The 18100-nt window shown below is 51.3% G+C and overlaps 1 protein-coding gene across 1 annotated transcript in view; it reads left to right on the top strand.

The window, feature by feature from the left end:
• Positions 1–382: 382 nt before the first annotated feature.
• Positions 383–18100, top strand: part of PLEKHB1 (pleckstrin homology domain containing B1) — a gene marked incomplete at its 3' end in the record, with an annotated part of 34738 nt that continues 17020 nt past the window's right edge. The window contains exons 1-4 of the mRNA XM_026658021.1: positions 383–454; positions 1905–1964; positions 5389–5541; positions 13428–13530. Coding sequence (XP_026513806.1) covers positions 1928–1964; positions 5389–5541; positions 13428–13530 — 293 coding nt within the window. The remainder of the gene's footprint in view (positions 455–1904; positions 1965–5388; positions 5542–13427; positions 13531–18100) is intronic.

Below are 18100 nucleotides of genomic sequence, written 5' to 3'. Positions count from 1 at the left end.
GGAGGCTGCCCGGCCGCTTCTGCTGGCCATGCCCACCTCAGCCCTGCACAGGAGGCTTTGATGCAAGCCTGTTCCTCTGCAAGCCACCCAGTCAGCGCTTGCAGAGGGGCCAAAGCAAGCAAGCCCCGCTGCAGGCTGTCTGAGCAGGGGCACCTGCCTCCCCTTCTGCCAGACCTGCTCCGGGCACAGCCAGCCTGCAAAACAACCAGCCTGTCGGAATTAACGAGAGCGGCCCCTTTGCATCCTGGGGGCTGTAGTTCCGGCCTGGCTTACCCTGCCCAGGCAGGCAGCCGGCTGCAAAATACAACTCCCAGCGTGCTGTGCGAGCCGAGCTCCAGCGGGGAGGGTGGCTGTGTGCGCGTTCCTGGCGCGCGGGGGGGCACCCGGCTGGCCCACGCGTCACAGAGGCAGGGGTTCTAGCAGCGGCGCGTGGCAGGGTCCTGCATATTCCCAGGTAAAGGCTGCGCAGAGCTGGGTGCTGTGGGGTCAGGGCGTGTGCACCACGCTGCTGTGCTGGCTGTGAGTTTGCCCGGCTGGCATGGGATTTGTTTGGCAACAGCAGGTGGGGGCGAGGGGTTAGCAGGCGGACTGACTGTGCACAAGTATCAGAGGGGTAGCCGTGTTAGTCTGAATCTGTACAAAGCAACAGAGGGTCCTGTGGCACCTTTAAGACTAACCGAAGTATTGGAGCATAAGCTTTCGTGGGTGAATGCCCACTTCATCAGATGCAAGTGCACAGGAGTTTCCGATGCCCGTGAATTTCCACGGGTGGCAGCTGCTCGCTGTCAACACGAGTGGTCCAGTTAAATTTGCAAATAAGAGGGATGCCTGAGCTGTTTCCACCCGAGGACAGTTAACAGGTGATGTGTCTCAAGGCAACACCCAGGCGCTGTCCAGGAGTATGGTTTAAAGAGGTGTGTGGCTGTATTGTATGGCTGTGTGAGGATACCCTCATGCACAGGTGTGAGTATAGGTGTATAATACAACTAGTGGGTAGTTTATGAATACTGTGTGTTTGTCCATAAACACTGAAATAGGTGACACTACTCACTTTGTGTGTTCATAGATTGGCTCAGATTGTATGTAATATACATACTGATGAAAATTAGTAAAATTTCTTATTTCCCCCCCCCCCCAAAAGACTGAAAATGTATTGTGCCTTGCTACTCTTGACTTAAAAAAAAGTGGGTGTATTCCTATCTGTTACCCCCACTGTTTGGCTGTTGCATTTGTCACGGTGGTTAAGCACTGGAACAAATTGCCTAAGGAGGTTGTGGCATCTCTGTTATTGGAGGTTTTTAAGAACAGGTTAGACAAACACCTGTCCGGAATGGGTTAGTTAGTTATTACATAATCCTGCCATGAGTGCAAGGGACTGGATTAGATGACCTCTCAAGGACCCCTTCCAGTCCTATACTTCTATGATTTGTATGCACTAATGGGCTTTTAAACTCTAGTAAGAACCAATTTTCATCCATTTGCAACACTTGTTTGCTTTTTGCCAATCCGTCACTGTGGAAAGTTACCAAAGCCTTTGGGAGTTATTGCCTGTGTTTGCAGGTATGTTCTGGATTTCTCCACTTACATATACATGAGAGCTGCTAATCCCTAAATCCCAACATGATTAATGGTGTAAAGAAAGGTAGCTGGAGTTTTTTTTCCCTCTTCAATTCATATCACACAGATAATTAAATACTGCATCTATTTGACCCAGATTAGCTCTTAAATTTAGAACCCAAAATACTTTCTTTTAAAAGTTGCTAGGAGAAGCCTGCATGTGGGAAACCCAGTAGTTAAGGCGAGTAGCTTTGGGGAAAGCTGCAGTGTTTATTTGGATGGTGATGACAGACCCCAATGTGGTTGTTTATTTTAACTCCGTGCCTTTGATGTTCCAGCCTTCATAGGTTTGGAAAGGCCTTTTAAAGCAATGGCGCTGATGAAGAGCGGCTGGCTTTGGAGACAGAGTAAGTTCAGTCTGTAATTTAGCTGTGTCATGCCCAAAAGATCTCTCTTTATTTGGGAAGGGAGGGGTGCACTGAGCTGGTTTCTCCTGGCTGTGTTCTCGTTGTTGGGGGTATTGGGGGACGCATTTTTTCTTCACATGCTTTGGGTAGCTGGATGATGTGCTTATTACATGCACAGCCTGGGTCCCGAGTGCTTAAACATTTCATATTAACCCACTGGCTGCAGAACAGTGTTTTTGCCTCGAGGACTGGACTCTAAAGTGTGTAGGAACCTGATAGCAGACAATCCTGTCTCTGATGATGGAGATCTACTCAAGTATATGCTCTAGTTCAATAACAAGTTACTGGGCTCAGTGTAAGAATTACTGAGTGTAACTGGTCTGTGTTATGCAAGAGTCAGGCTAGATGGCCCCCTCTGGCCTTACAAATCTAGGCTGTCTTTCTGTTTGAGAAAACCCAGGACATGTGACTTCCAGTACTGCACTATGCTTCCTGAATAGCAGTGCCCTGGTAATGACATGAAGGCTATACCTAGCATGCCATTCTGCTCCTGTCACACCAATTCTAGTTGCTCTGGGCCTGGGAATTATTGCAACAGCACAAGGCTGTCACAAGCACAAGCTATTGGCTTTGTTGACATTACTTTCATGGTAACAATCTATGGGCCAGATTTTGTCCCCCTATTATAATATATGGGGATATATCTAGCTCATAGAGCTGGACGGGACCCCGAAAGGTCATCGAGTCCAGCCCCCTGCCTTCACTAGCAGGGCCAAGTACTGATTTTGTCCCAGATCTCCAAGTGGCCCCTTCAAGGACTGAACTCACAACTCTGGGTTTAGCAGGCCAATGCCCAAACCACTGAGCTATCCCTTGGTGAGGAATTCTTCACCCAAGTAAGTCAGTGAGACTACTCTGGCAAGTAATTCATCACCCAGGTGAGTCAAGGGTTAACAGTCTGGCCCCAGAGTAGGCTTTTCTATCCCTCCCAGCAGCGTGGTAGCTGAGTATGTGACCAATTTGCTGCGATTGCTCATTTGGGGCCGGCTTTATTTTTAAAGCTCTCACTGGGGGCCCTAATTAAAACTTTTTGGCCTTCTCTGTTTGAACTCTATTGGGCCGGATTCTCCACTGCTTTACGCTTTGTGCAGTCGCTCACCACTGGGTGTGGAACACAGCCATTCTGATCTGGCGTCCCCTTCCATTCACTTTTCCCAGGTGTCAACCACTATGTAAGGGGCAAGGCAGAGGAGAATCAGACCCCGAGTGCCCCCAATTACTCTAGGGGCTTTACATGGAGAAACAATGATGAACAGGGCCGTGCCCCAAAGAGCTTGCAGTAAATCAGACATGAGGAAGAAAGACAAAAGGGCTCAGTAGTGAACCTGACTATATACAGAAGGTATAAGGAGCCTGCTTACTCCCTGTGCATGCTGTCTACTCTACAGCACCGGGCCCTACATAGGGGCCAGAGCAACACAGCTGCTCCCCTCCTTCTCAGATGGGCAGGAAGTGGAAAGCCAAAGCTCCACCCCCCCATGATGCCATGCCAGCAGAGCTGAGCCCAGGGGTGAAAGTAACTTAAAGGACTTACCGGTACTCCGGAGTCCTTAGGAGGGGGCGGGGCCTCAACTGGAAGAGGAGGGGCCTTTAAATCCCCGGGTGCTTTAAATCAGGATTTAAACGTCCCGGGGCTGGGGTTGTGGTAGCAGCAGCTGGGAGCCCTGAGCCCTTTAAATCACCCCCAGAGCTACTAGCTACAGAGGCGGCTGAGAGCCCCGGGGGTGATTTAAAGGGCCCGGGGCTCCAGCTGCCGCTACAGCTTTAAAGGGACGGGGCTCCGTTGCAGTAGCGGCATCTGGGAGCCCTTGGCCCTTTAAATCACCGCCAGAGCCCCGCCGCCGTTACCGGTCCCCAGGGCTCCAGCAGCGGGGCTCGGATGGTGATTTAAAGGGCCCTGGAGGATAGCAGCAGTGGGAGCCCTGGGCCCTTTAAATCGACACCTGAGCCGCGCTGCTGGAGCCCCAGGGTAGCAGCGGCAGCCAGGGGCTCGGGCGGTGATTTAAAGGGCCCTGGGCTCCGGCTGCCCCTACCGCCCCGGGCCCTTTAAATCGTCCCCAGAGCCCTGCTGCCGGAGCCCTGGGGTAGAGGCGGCGGGGCTCCGGCTGCAAGTTAAAGGGCCTGGGGCGGCAGCTGAGCCCTTGGCCCTTTAAATCACCGCTGGAGACCTGCCGCTGCTACCCCAGGGCTCCGGGGACAATTTAAAGGGCCTGGGGCGGTAGCTGCTGCAGGCGCCCCAGGCCCTTTAAATCGCTGCCCGAGCCCCGCCGCCGCTTCCCCAGGGCTCCAGCAGCAGGGCTCTGGTGACAATTTATAGGGCCCGGGGCTCCAGCCGCTGCTGGGAGCTCCAGGCCCTTCAAATTGCCGCCAGGGGAAACCGATCCGCCTTGGTATGGCGCACTGGCTCTTGCCGGTACGCCGTACTGGGGTGTACCAGCTTACTTTCACCTCTGTCTGAGCCAGAATGAAGGGGGCAGTGAGTTGTGCCATCAAAAGGGCTGGGGCATCTGATTTCGCCCATGTAGCCAGGGGGAAGCAAGGACAGAAATGTGACTTTGCGGGTAAGTCTACACTTTGAGCTGGCCAGGTACTTTCCAGCTCCAGGAGATGTACGTGTGCTAGCTCTGAGCACGCTAGAAATAAAAGCAGAGCTGTGGAGAGTGAGCAGCGGGATGGCCAACCCGATCGTAATCCCGTCCGAGGTCTGCTGTTATGCACTTAGGACAGCTAGCCCCTCCCACAGCTTGTGCTGCCATGCCTACGCTGCCATTTTTAGCACAGTAGCTTGATCAGATCTAGCACAGGTATGTCTCCTCGAGCTGGAAATGACACCTCCAGCTCCCGTGTAGACATACCCTGAGAAGCACTATCCCTGCTCTGCTACGCTGCCCTTTGCCCCCAAAGGGATCAGGTGGGAGACAAATCTAAGATCCCAAGCATGCTTTCGCCATGCAGTACTTCTCCCAGCTGTCTGTATGTTTCTGTTTATCAGACTGGCCTTTGCTTTGGGCTGTTGTTTTCTGCTTTAAAGCAAGACGCAGCGGCTCAAGCTGGGTGTCTGGTCTGTGTGTCCAGCAAGACAAGCCTTTCATATGTCAAAACCTACATGGGGGAGAAGAACACCCCAAACTAAAAGGGCTTTTTAATTTAGCAACCAACGGCAGAATGAGATCTAGTGGCTGAACGCTGAAATCAGCAAAGCTCTCCTTGTTTCAGTGAGGCGCGTGTGGCGCTCAGAGGCAGTGAGAGCAAGAGGTTAGATGCTTTGCCCCATCAGCAGCCCTGCAGGAGGAACGTACTATTATCTGGACGGCAGATGTCTGTCTGGATTTTGCCCTCACCCCCTTCCTCCTGGCTATTGCAGGTTCCATTTTGCGACGCTGGAAAAGGAACTGGTTTGTCCTGTGGCTAGACGGTGGCCTTGTATATTACCAGGATGAGACTCAGCGTGACCTGGAGGGCAGGATCCACATCAAATTCAACTGCCGGGACATAAAGACTGGCCGCGAATGCAGAGGTGAGCGAATGCCTCTGGGGGTCCCATTGCACCTCACGTTTTCGACACCCTTGCTTTCGCAGTGTCTAAGATGTTGGGAGAACTGTCCTCTGGGGCTCCCAGTCATGGGTGGCAGATTTTTAGAAATTTTGGTGGTGCCCAGAACCCGCCCCCCCCCCAAACTCCGCCCCCCACCTGCCTAAGGCTCTGGGAGGGAGTTTGGGTGAGGGGAGGAGGTCTGGGGTGCAGGCCCTGGGCTGGAGATTAGGGTGCAGGAGAGATGCAGGGTCCAGGCTCTGGGATGGAGTTTGGGTGCAGGCTCTGGGCTGGGAGTGGGGGCGTAGGAGGGGGTGAGGGGTGCAGGCTCTGGGAGGGAGTTTGGGGGTGGGACGGGGTGCAGAGGGAGGGGGTGCAGGCTCTGGGAGGGAGTTTGGGGGCAGGATAGGGTGTATGGGAAGGGGGAGGGGATGCACGCTCTAGGAGGAAGTTTGGGGATAGAGAGTGGAGGGGTGAGGGCTGTGGGGCTGAGGATGAGGGGTTCATAATGCAGGAGGGGGCTCAGGGCTGGGGCAGAGGATTAGGGTGCGGGGGGATGAGGGCTCTGGCTGGGGTTGAGGGGTTTGGGGCATTGGAGAGGCTCAGGGCTAGGGCAGAAGGGCAGGGTAAGGGCAGCCTGCCCTGCCATTAGTGGATGGGGGGCGCTAGGACGCTGCGGCAGTAGTTGATGCCGGGAGCCGGCAGAGCAGAGTCAGAGTGAGCTGCAGGCTCTGGGGCCGGGGGAGGTGAGCGGGGGCAGCAATTGAGGGCTGCTGGGGGACACTCGGGGGAGGCGCGTGGGGGCGGCAGGCGGGGCCGGGGGAGAGACCCGGCCCCAAACATTGGTGGAGCCAGGCCCTGAATATTGCTGGAGCCCGGGCACCACGGGCCCATATAACTCGCCGCCCCTGCTCCCAGTGTCTGGTTTGTGCATGCTGTCTGTCTTTGTAGTGTGCTGCTAGGGTAGGGACCCTGTCTAGTATGGAGCTGAGCATTCTGGTGCTCTTTGGTAAATAATACAGCACTACTGCTTCATTTTTCCATCGATTACACTGCCCTTTACAAAAAGCGGCAAGTATCCTTGTCTTCCACTGTACAAAGGGGGAAACTGAGGCACAGACGTGCAGCGGTAAGGTCACGCTGAGTCAGTGGCAGAACCGGGATTAGCACCCAGCTCTGACTTTCAGTGCAATGCTCTGCCAGCTGGACTGTGCTGCCTTTCATGTTCACACTCAGTGTCGTGGCCTTGTTGGACTTGCTTGATTTTAAAGGAGGGATGCTGTAATAAAAATAAACTCGCCGTTTCATGGGTCAGTTCTGGGGTGCCGTCCTTGCTCTTTCGGCTCCCCGTGCCCCTGTCCTAGTTGTGACTCTCCCGACTGCACTGTGTGCTCTGGCTACGAGGTCATCCATAGGGATGCTCTGCAGATTTGTTTAGCTGGCAGTGAGTGACTTCTGCTCGCCATGTCTTATATGTGTCGCCTGCTCTCCCACCTCTAGAGGAGCAGAGCTCATTGGGGGCTTCTAAACCAAAGTGTCCTGAACAGGACGGCGGTGTGCTGCCTCCATTACCCAAACACGTTCCCCATCTCTGGAACCTCTGCCTTCCTTTGGGGTTAATCATGCATGAGCTTTCCAATGTGCTGCCCACTCCATGAGGTGGAGGTATTCAATGCGGGCAAGACTGAGTTGTCTGGGCCCCTTCTGGGAAAGGGAGAAAAGCCCCCTAATAATGACCAAAAGATACATCTACATAGGACTGCGAAGTTGTAACTTCAAAAGCACCTCACATGTCAAACTTCTGCCATTTCAGAGATGGCACAGCCCAGGCAAACCCAAGCCAATGTTCTGAACCTCGGTTCCCTGAAATTCATTTTGGTCTTGTTCCCACAATTCACAGAGAAAGCAACGGTCTCTTCTCCAAAACTCCGATTTTCACAGGTCTCCCAAGACAAGACCATTCCATGAGGGAATGTAGAGAACACCAATGATTAGGCAGTTGGAGTGACAGCTGGCTCGCTTGTTACCTTGGTGACTAAGTGAGATGCTGCTTATTGCTTGAAGTGAGGTGTTGAGCTTGTGAATGACCTGTTCCTTCTGTTGTTGATGTGGACTTATTTGGAACCTGAACTCTTGATTATAATAGACGCTACATGAATCAGAGAATGTGTCTGAATATATGTCTGAGTACTACATAATGAATACACAAGCCCAGGGCAGTGGAATATACTTTACACAAGATGTGAGCCTGTTTTTCTTTTGGGTGAAGAGGGAGATTCTCTCTCTTCCTTGGTTTGCATTTTGTTGTTGTTCTGGTGACTCAATACATGGTACTGTGTTGAGTCAGCAAGTTGCATTATCCCTCAGGCAGTTGGAACAAAGGAAATTCCTATGGCACAAAGCTCCTTTCTTGTGCTTCTAATCGCAATAACAACACGGCATTTCTATAGAGCCCTCTCTCTGAGGATCTCAAAGTGCTTGATTATGGAGAGGCAAGAGTTTTTCTTTCCTTTCCCTAGGTTAGGTTGTTGGTAGATTCCATTTTAAAGCCCAGTTTTAGATCTCGTATCACTTTTCGGCTTGGCAAATCAGTTTGGCCTGAAAATTGCCAGATTTAGTCTGAGGTTTCTGCCAAGTTTGATGAAAATATATCAAACCAGGTATGGATAACAGGTCACCAAAAAGTGGAAATTTTTACTCCCCCCCTAATTTCTCATCTCCTTGCTCATAATGGTTTGCTATTGCCCTTCCAAATTCCACAATCAGTTCTGGCCATTAACTGATAGATTTACAAAATTCCAAAAATACACATCGTCTACAGATCCACCAATATTATCCTAAATGAGTGTGATACACTTTCCCCAGCAAACTACAAACAGAGCAAGAAATGGCAGGAATAAACAGTTTATCCAAAAACTGCTGGTTGCTAAAGTATTAACCGATATTGTCCAATTAACAATAATCCTTTATTTAAAATTTGATTTTGGAGTGTTAAAGATAGCAAAAATAATGTAAAAAAAGACCCCTCAAACAACCTAAAACAAAATTTCCCAGTGTTCCACAGGTCAGAGTTAAGGTTATTGTGTTGTGATTAAATGCTTTTAAAAAAATGTGTTTGTTTATATTATATGGGGCAGTGTAGGATTAGAGATGTCTCCTTAATTGTTCCGTTCCTTGTTTTTTAAGTGCTTGGGTTATTCAAACTACTTGTTTTTGGTCATGCCAAGTCATCAGTGGGAGACGATGTATTCCTGCGTGACATTTGTTCACAGCCTTGCTCCTCGGAGGTTGGACTATATGGCCACGAGAGAACACAGGTGAGTCTGACGTTGTCATTGGATACAAAAGACAGTCACAATTGGTGATGTTTGTCTTCCTCTGGGCTCATGGCTGTACCTGCCAGGGCTCACGGTATTCTCAAGGAGCCCTGGAGCTAAGACGGCTGCCACTTCTTATCTGTGCAGTTTTGTCCCCGGCCGCACCTACGTTCCATACATCATAAACCTGAGGAGAAGGGGCCCAACAAACTAACCTTCTGCAAGTCTTTCCTTTGTGCTGCTGTTTGCCTGAACCACGCTCTATCTCTATACTTTATCTGGGATTGTTGCTGGCTTCTTTGCCATTCATCCTCCAGTGGCTAGAGCAGGGGACTGTGCCTCAGCATCCCTGGAGCCCAATTAGTCCATCACTTGCTTGCGTTCAACTCCCGTTGTGGGCATGCAACTAGCAGGAAGACCAATGAATTAAGAAGCACATTTCCTAAGGAATGCTGCTGTGTGGTCAGCGATCACGTGGGCCAACAGCTTCAGTGGTGTGATAAGATTGCCAGTAACAGACTCAGGCTGAACATCCAGCCAGATGGTTTTAAGGACCCAGCAAGAGATCAATCCGGGTGGTGCTTGCTCAGCAAGGAGGCCACGTCCCTTTGGAATTTGCCTTGATGACGACGAACTAGGAGGATGGCTAGGTGTCTGGGTTTTAGTCATGGCTCTGCCACAGGCTTCCTACGTGACCCTGGGCAAGTCACTTTCTCTCTGTGCCTCGGTTCCCCATCTGTAACAACATGATGATGATGATGTTGTCTCTGCCCCACACAGGGGTGGTGATATTTAATTCATTGATGTATGCAAGTTTGCTTTGAGAGCCTGAAATGAAAGACGCTACAGAAAGGCAAACTGTGTCCTGGGGTCGCTTCTTTCAAAACAGTGCTGTATTTCAAGGGGTCTGTAACTGTAAATAGTGTAACATCAGACTCCCTTAGGAATGGCTCAGGGAACTGGTGTAATGTAGGGTATGATAGAAAGCCTTGCAACTCTCGTTTCCTGGTTCAAACCTGTCCCAGGCTGTTAGTGAGTGAAAGCTTTTTGCTAGCCAGTGTAGACTGGAGCTGATGCGCTTAGTGGGGCAGGTATCCACATCACAGGGCTGCTTTGCTCTTCCTTTAGCAAGGAAGGAGTGGATAGGCTATGGAACCACTCCCTCATTCAAGAGATTATCTCTGGTATGACAGTGGCACCCAAACTGGGCTGGGTCTCTGCCCGTTCCCAGCTCTCGCCTGTTCCCTGGTATAACCTGTTGTAGCGGGGGAAGGATGGTGGCCTTGTGGTTAAGGCGCTGGACTGGGAACTCTGGCGATTAGGGTTCTGTTCCCAGCCCAGACTTCTCTGGCAAGTCACTTAGCCCATGCCTCAGTTGTCGCTGGGCTCTCCAGCTCAAGGAGAAGGCATGTGCAGGGACTGTTGGAAGGCAGCTGCGTGTAACTAGAGGACTCACTCTCCAGGGCTGGCAGCCAGCCCCAAAGCTGACTTAACCCTAGGGCAGAGTATCAGTAAAGGAGCAAACGAGGGTCAGTGTCTCCAGCAGAGCGTGACAGACCTTGCTGGCTGCTTGTTGCAAGCTTCCTCCTGCAGCAGTGCCCTGCCCTGCCATCGCCAGACCATCTGACTTCGCATTAACGCTCTTCCTCACTCTTTTTGTTTGCCCTTTGCCTGCCGAGGAGGAGGTCACATGGCCGAGCGGCTTCCATCCCTCCTGGGCTGGGGTTGGCTCGTCTGCAGCAATCAGGAGTCCCAGCAGGTTTCGCCTGCTGGGTAGTAGGTTGCAGCCGACCTCATGGGGAAGTGCAGCTCCACTTAAATAGGCATGGGGAACTCTCTCCTCTTGGGTTAGTCCACTCCGAGTAGTCACCTCCAGACTGGAGCTGATGCTCTGAGACCAGCATCCCAGCGCTCTGCGCCTGACCACCAGCACAAGGAGCTGCTCCTCCCTCGGCAGCGGAACGCCTCCTCGCAGTGCTGCTGTTATCCTTTGTTCTGGGGAGCGGCCGCTGTCACTTGGAACTTCCCAGCCTGCCTGCTCACCCCCAGCATAGCTGTGCTACCGGGGCTCTGGAATCAGGGTTGGAGAGCAGTGTGCATACGCAGAGGATGCCTCTGTCTGTGTTGTTTCCCTAGTTGGCAGGTCTCCCCGGTTCCCAGGCCTCCTTTCACTAGGAGGGTGGTGAAGCACTGGAATGCTTTACCTAGGGAGGTGGTGGAATCTCCTTCCTTGGAGGTTTTTAAGGCCCGGCTTGACAAAGCCCTGGCTGGGATGATTTAGTTGGGAATTGGTCCTGCTTTGAGCAGGGGGTTGGACTAGATGACCTCCTGAGGTCCCTTCCAACCCGGATATTCTATGATTCTATGAAGGGAAGCTCCCCTAGTGGCCGTGCCTTGTGAAGCCAGGTAATGTGCACTCCCATCCTGAGGGAGGGGCCCCTTAGGCAGAACTGCCAGGAAGGTGGTTCTCAACCTGCGGCCCGTGGGCCTCTTGCGGCCCAATCAGCACACACAGCTCCAGCCCATGTGACATCCTCAGGGCCATACAGGTAGTATTGGATGTGGCCCACAATGGTAAATAGGTTGAGAACCACTGACCCGGGGAGCTGGGAGAGCTCAGGCCTAGCTCTGAAGTTCTGGCCCATCCTGCATCTGGGAGCGCTGCAGCGGTTCTGGTCCCACGCCATCTGGGCAGTACCTGAACCCATGGAAACACATGCTGGGACATGCCAAGGTGCCAGCTTGACAGCCCCGAAGACGGCAGCCCGAGCTTCCCCCATGTGCCCCCTGCTGATCTGGCTCAGCCCTGATCGGACAGCCCTTGGCTTCTCTCTGCTGGAGAGGACAGAAGTTGTGTGAGTGGCTCATGCTATGGTCTGTCCTGCCCACCAGATGCTGGACTAGGACCACCAGCCTCGTTTCCCCAGAGGGCTCTTCGGCAGCCTGTGAGGGAGAATGAATTGTGTCTCCCATGTTGTTTGCTGGGAGGCAGCGTGGCCAGGAAACTGAGCTGGGACTTGGGAGAGCTGGGTTCTAGTCCCAGCTCTGCCACTCACCTGCTTAGTGACCTTGGGCAAGTCACTTTCCCGCTCTGTGCCTCAGTTTCCCCATCTGTAAAATGAGGATTATGATACTGACCCTGCTGTATAAAGTGTTTTGAGATCAATGAGTGAAAGTCATTATTATTATTGTTTATTACTTATTATTTATTATTATTAATGAGTGGGATGGGAAGGGCTAGCTGACTGGCTCTGTCCAGAAGGGCTGGGTTTCTTTCTGGGTTAGGTGTCCATCCTGTCATATTAGCCTAACTACTAGGGTCTGCCATTGTGATGCCATTACTGGCAGGCTCTCTTAGATTGCTCACCCATGGCTAGATATTTCCTGCTGCATCACTGGCTCCACCATCACCATGCATGAGATGGCAGGGCTGCCTTGGGGGGAGATGATGGCAGGGCTGGATGAAGGAGTAGGGGCCCTGTATGGACATGCCTAGGCCCCAGGCTCCTGACCTCCCAGGATGACGTGGTTAGAATCTCCGGGCACCTTTAAAATGAGAGTGGTTTTGTTTGTAGCTCCCATGGTTGCAAAGAAAACATTGAAAACAAGTCCTGTGTGTAAGTGATCAGGTGACATCTGCCTGAGTCTGTAGAGAGCCTCAGTCAATAGATCTGAGAGGGGCAAATTGCCTCAGTCATCCCTGTGACGTGTTATCTCTGAAGCCTCCTGCTGTAGCAGCCCCTGCCCCCCAATATCTGCCCGGCAGAGGCATGGGGGTGGGGCTTGCTGCCAGTCCCATGGTGGCTCTGCTGGTCTGGTGTCAAGTAAGGTTAGGATTTTGTCACGGTTATTTTTAGTAAAAGTCACGCAAAGGTCACGGGCAATAGACAAAAATTCATGGGAGCCCTGACCCGTCCGTGACTTTTACTAAAAATAATGGGGCGGGGGAGGGAGGGGGAAGAATGAGACCGGGATCTCCATGGGGGGGACTGACAGCCCCAGCCCCACTGCCACGGGGGGTACAGCCCCGGCCCCAGGCCTTCCAAAGCCATGGGGAGGGGGCTCACAGGCCTGGCTCCACCGCTGACAGCTGAAGCCAAAGTCACGGAGGTCTGGTAATGTCGCGGAATCCCTGACTTCCCTCATCTCCGTAACTAAATCGTACCCTCAGATATCAGCAAGGGCCCCACGTGCCCAGAGGGGGGGGGGTGAGCACTCCTTTCTCCAAGACAGACCCATGCCCACCTGAATAAAGGGAGGGGTGAGGCTTGCCCACAGTGGAGTGGCAATGAACCCCTGAGCACATGGCTCTTGTGTGACACCCCAAGGTCAGTAAGGTTATAGTTCAGGGGGGCGTAGCGATGTCGTGGGCGTGTGGCCGGGGGAGGCCCTTACGTGGGGCTGGGACTAGGGACTTGGAGTGCCCGGATCCTGAGGGGAAGGAGGTGGTGTGTGTGTGCGTGTGTGCGAGCATGCATGCGTGCGCACACGTTTCAGGTTGCTAGCTGCACCCCTGCCCTGACTCCTCTGACGTGCTGATGCTTTGCCTTCCAGACGTGCAGCCCCCGGAAGGGAAAAGCCGAGATTGCCTGATGACGATTGTGCTGCGAGATGGCTCCAAAGTGACCCTGTGTGCGGAGAGTGAGGACGACGCGGTGTAAGTAACTCCCGGGGGTGCCGCACGGTAGGACGGCGAGGATGCCCCCGTTTTATACCAGGCCTTTCTCTGCTGTGCTTTAACGCTTGTTCGTGGCCAATGACCAGAAACCTGCTAGAGGCATAAACGTCACTGGACTGTTGCAAGAGACACCCCCTCCTGGGAGACACAGTGTGGTTTCTATTCGGGGCCTGGGGGACAAGATCAGGCGGTTTTCATGGAGCCTGCTCCTGTACAACACAAACACGGTGAAAGGAGCATGCTCCAGCAGAGGGTTGGCAACATTGCTAAGGGACTGTTTGCTAAGCACCCCCTGCCCTCCACCCCAGTAGTATTTTTTTACTATTATTCTCATCATCATTATTATTAATAATACTAAGCAATACTCGCCTACATTCACCAGGGGTATTTCTTGCTGCTTTTTGCAGCATTCAGCAACTCCCGAGCTTGTACAGAGATGAAAAAATAACGTCCCTTGTACTAATGGACAGTTGGCAACCCTACGAGTCCAGCATGACAGACAGAATCTGGTTTGACGTGGAGGAGAAGTGGAGTTAATTGGGGAGAGGAGAATGTAGCCAGCCAGCCTCTTGGAACCCCTCCCCTCCCCAGCAATTCCCACAGGTACCTCCCAGCCCCACACCCGGAGCTGCACAGTCATAGGTATCTGCATGGCTCTCTTCCTAGGACTCCTGCCTCAGGGCCATGTAGTCCTGGTCCCACAATAGGGCAGTTCTGGGTAATTGACAGCCCTGTGGAGTGGAGGCCTCAGTCCAGACCAGTGGTTCCCAAACTGGGGGGTTCGCAAAAGGTTACAGGGGGTTCTCAGGGGGAAAATTCCCTAATGGCGGACAGAACTGTCCCTAGGGACCCGGGCAGCACGGGGCCAGCAGCCTGGAGCCCCTGGACTTCCAAGAGCTAAGCAGATCAAAGCAAGCATATCTATCACACTGAGGAGATTTAAACTTCAAAACTCCTTATAAGAAATGGAAAGGGAGGTGGATATTTTTTGCTGTTTTTAAAATTAAATAGGCAGCTAGTATTGTTTTTAAAATTATTATGAAGAACAAGTTTAAGCTTTCTTGTAACGTCCGTTGTCTGCCTGGACTGCCCGAGACCCGAATGCTTGTGTACGAGGAACTCTTTGAGTTGGCTTCTTAAATACTTTCATGCTGTTTCACATCTGATACTCTTGGATGAAACATAGGAGCCTTGTGTTATAACAGGCTTATTCAAAGAGATACAAGCTACGAAAGTGAGATCTTGGAAGAGTGTTACTGTTTTCATAATGTAATAAAAATAGTGTAATGATAAATAATAATTAATAATAAATAGTGTGTAATAAGCATGTCATAAAAACAAATTTTATATTTCCAAGATCACTGCTTTTATAATTTATTCTCAGGTAAAGGAGAAAATCCCTGGAAATATTCATTTTTAGAAGGGGGTTCGTGAGACTTGACATTTTAGTAAAAGGGGTTCACAAGTTGTTAAAGTTTGGGAACCACTGGTCCAGACTGAAGGCATCGATTAGGAGCCGCAGAAGGTCCCTAAAAGTGCCCGAAATGTGGACCCGCCTCCCGTGCTGCCCTTTTCCCCCCAAGACCCTGCCCCCGCTTGCTCCTCTCCACCCCGTCCCCACCCCATCACTCTCCCTTATGGCCGCCATGGCCCCTTGACAATTCCCCTTCTACCCACTCTCCCCTCTCTCCCCCCCCCCCGTTCCGGTGCCCCTGGCCTCAGTCCAGCACCTTTTACAATAATAATTCAAACTTACCTCCCCAGAGTGTAAAACGTTCAAGCTAAGGGTGATTGCTGGCCTCAAATTACAGTGAGGAGTGCACCATTGGATTCATTCTTGGGCCATATCTGTATCAGCCTATCTGAGTTCTTATATTGATGCCCCTCCCCAGAGGATCCGAGTGCTTCTCGTGTCACTGAGAGTCTACATGAAACACACTGGGGCCAAATTCATCTCTGGTGCAAGCACCCCAATTGACTTCAAATGATTTACACCAGGTGTGTCTCTGGCCCGTTGTGTGTGCATTTCCCCCCTCCCTCTTCCCAGGTGAAAAGGGAAGTGATTTACATAACTTTAAAGAGCATAATCAGAAGCTAGACCTCAGAACAGAGACATGCTGTGCTCACATGACCCAACTGCACCACTGGCTACGGTGCTGCCCCAGGGAATGAGCTAACAGGGAATTAAAGATTAGTGAGGCTGTCAAACAGCATTAAAGTCACGGGGACACACGCACACCCAACTAAACTGGGGTCATGCACTGTGACAACTTACAGCAAGCCGGGTGGCTTCCTGACTGTGAACCCATCGAAGGAATCTTGCTCTTACTTTCTCCCGGCTGTCTAGGGTTAAGGCGGCGTTGAATAAGACCAAATTCCATTGTGTTTGGGCGGAGGAAGCATTGTCCAGTGGTTATAGTGCTAAACAGGGACTAGGGAGTTTCCTGCTCTACCACAGACTGATAGGTGATCCTGGACAAGTCATTGTTCTTCGGTTCCCCGTCTGTACACAAGGGATAATAGCACCGCCCTAGCCCGCAAGGGTGTGGTGAGGATATCTACGTTCCAGGTTGTCAGGGTCTCAAATACTATAGTAATGAGGACCAGATAAGTACCATGGATAGATGTGGTGGCTATTAATTACTTTAACCAATTTAACTAGCCGTAAGGAATTTGATTGATCAGGCTCCCAAGGCAAGAAAAAAAACCAAACTTGGCACTGTACTTATTCACCTACTCCATACAAACAGATCTCCTTTATCGTAGTGTTTTTCACTAATTAAGGACATATTTTCCCCTCTAATCCCAGGTGTAACTCAAAGTGAGCGCAGATCCCAGTGCGGGAGCCCTAAGAACCAATCCAGATTCTGGTGGTGGAATAGTGAACTGTCCTGTAGTTATGTCTGCACGCAGTCTAGGGGTCAGTACTGTATCTATTGTAGCATGTCTGCAGATCTACGGAGATGCCCTGTGATACACAGCTGAGATTAGACTTTGTTCTTAAAATGAGGCTATAGGGTCAGAGAAGTGGTTAAGTAAAAGTGGCACCTTCCACAGCTCTGCTTCCTGTCTGCCTTTAACTTTTATCTGCTGGTGTCATTGGCATACACCAGTCTTTGCTCCTTTTAGCCCTGCAGAGGGATGCAGCTATGGGAGAGCGAACTGTGGTCTGTTTTGCCTCTCTTGTGTCAGCCTGGTTCCAGCTGCAGAATATTAATTGCAGGTGATGATGTTTGAGGCATAAAGAACCCAGTTGAGTTTTCAGCTCTGAGCAGAGTTTGTGAGACTGTCAGATAAAAAGGCCTGGCTTGGAAACTGACGCCGTTTAGATTGGCAGTCACCAATGGATAATGAATATGGAAATTCCATAATGTCACTTTAAAGGAGAAGGGGGGCCAAACTGAAACCTCTCCGATCCCAACAGCCACCTCCATGGCTAACTAACCAGAACGGTCTCGATCTTAGGAGATTCCCAGGGGCACAGGTTCTCCTCCCAGTTCCTGGTTCATTTCAGGGGCATGTGAAAGGTTCCTGGCCCCTTTATGAAAGGAAGGGCCTAGTCCAGGGGTTCTCTTGAGAAATTTGTTGGTGGTCTCAGAGTGCGGCCACCAACTCTTGCTGGTGGCCCCTCTGACAATTTTTCCTAAAATAATTAACTTTGGGAAAAACAAATAAATATGCACATCAAAATCATTGCAATTTATTTATTGCTAGCTAGTAAGTCTGCTGCTGTGAAAAGTGATATTAACAAATGTTCAAGTATCACTTTTCACAGCAGACTTACTCAGCCTCGGCAAGCCTGGGGACAAATTAAGCCCTGGAAGGGGAGGTGGATGGATAGGCAGCAGGGATGAGGGGCGGGGGAGGCGGCGGGGAGCCAGAGCCTGAAGTCTGGGGGATGGGGCCCCAGGAGGAGCTTGAAGCCCCGGGGCCATACCCCGAAGCCTGAAGCCCCATGGCCAGAGCCTGCCACCCCAGGGCTGAAGCCCAAGCCCCATCACCCCCGGGAAGGGGGTGTGATGGGTTGGATCACAGAAACCCCCTTGGGAGCTGCCACCTGATGTGCAAAGACTACCTCTACTCCTGTTTTCCCTGCCAGCTCAGGACTCCAGCACCCTGTCTTGCTGAGCCAGACACTCCAGTCTGCTCCAACACAGACCCAGGGTCTGAATCACTTGTCCCAGAGCTGCAAGTTTACCCGAAAACTGCTCACAGAAGTGTGCTTGTCTTTAGCACTCAGATGCCCAACTCCCAATGGGGTCTAATCCCAGATAAATCCGTTTTACCCTGCATAAAGTTTATGCAGAGTAAATTCATAAATTGTTCGCCCTCTATAACACTGATAGAGAGATATGCACAGTTGTTTGCTCCCCCAGGTATTAATACATACTCTCAGTAAATTACTAAATAAAAAGTGATTTTATTAAATACAGAAAATAGGATTTAAGTGGTTCCAAGTGGTAACAGGCAGAACAAAGTAAGTCACCAAGCAAAATAAAATAAAATGCGCAAATCTATGTCTAATCAAACTGAATACAGATAATCTCAC

The sequence above is a fragment of the Terrapene carolina genome, unplaced genomic scaffold (genome assembly GCF_002925995.2).
Source record: "Terrapene carolina triunguis isolate 2854851 unplaced genomic scaffold, T_m_triunguis-2.0 Scaffold386, whole genome shotgun sequence".
Taxonomy (NCBI): Eukaryota; Metazoa; Chordata; order Testudines; family Emydidae; genus Terrapene; species Terrapene triunguis.
Note: the sequence above shows the minus strand (reverse complement) of the source record. Positions and strands in the feature narration are given on the sequence as shown.